This window comes from Penaeus monodon, chromosome 21 (assembly GCF_015228065.2).
Source record: "Penaeus monodon isolate SGIC_2016 chromosome 21, NSTDA_Pmon_1, whole genome shotgun sequence".
In the NCBI taxonomy this organism is placed as follows: Eukaryota; Metazoa; Arthropoda; class Malacostraca; order Decapoda; family Penaeidae; genus Penaeus; species Penaeus monodon.
In genome coordinates, this window is record NC_051406.1 from 27,779,543 (window position 1) to 27,779,956 (window position 414).

At 53.1% G+C, this 414-nt stretch overlaps 1 protein-coding gene across 1 annotated transcript in view; it reads right to left on the reverse strand.

Moving 5' to 3' along the window:
- Positions 1-92: 92 nt before the first annotated feature.
- LOC119586399 overlaps positions 93-414 on the reverse strand; it is a gene marked incomplete at its 3' end in the record, with an annotated part of 33,410 nt that continues 33,088 nt past the window's right edge. Inside the window, 1 exon segment of the mRNA XM_037935121.1 lies at positions 93-361. Within this exon segment, the coding sequence (XP_037791049.1) occupies positions 93-361 (269 nt within the window).

A 414-nucleotide genomic window follows, 5' to 3' on the forward strand; every position in this document is an offset into this window, starting at 1 on the left:
TGGAAGTTACAGAGAAGCAAAGACAGACAGACGGAGAAAACGAATTGAAGGGTGAGAGACAGACAAATGCATCAACAGTATGTTTGCATTACCTTAATCCCGCAGACTACGCCATCTCCGACTCCAGCCGTCGCGGCAGAACATTCGATGGAGAACTCGTGACTCATGTAAGGAGACAAAGCCTTCCCGTCGTCCAAGTCGCGAGCGTTCTCCTTCTGCTCCGCCGTCAGCGTGACGTTTCGACCCTCTAGGACGAGTGTGGGCGTAAAACGGCGATTGGAATATACCGCCACCAGCTGGTTGCCTCCAGGCGTCAGGGGCACCACAACGCTTCTGTTGTCCACGCGCCACGCGTACCAATCTGCAAATATTCAGTGGTTGCTCTTGATTACGTCATGACACACACACGCACAC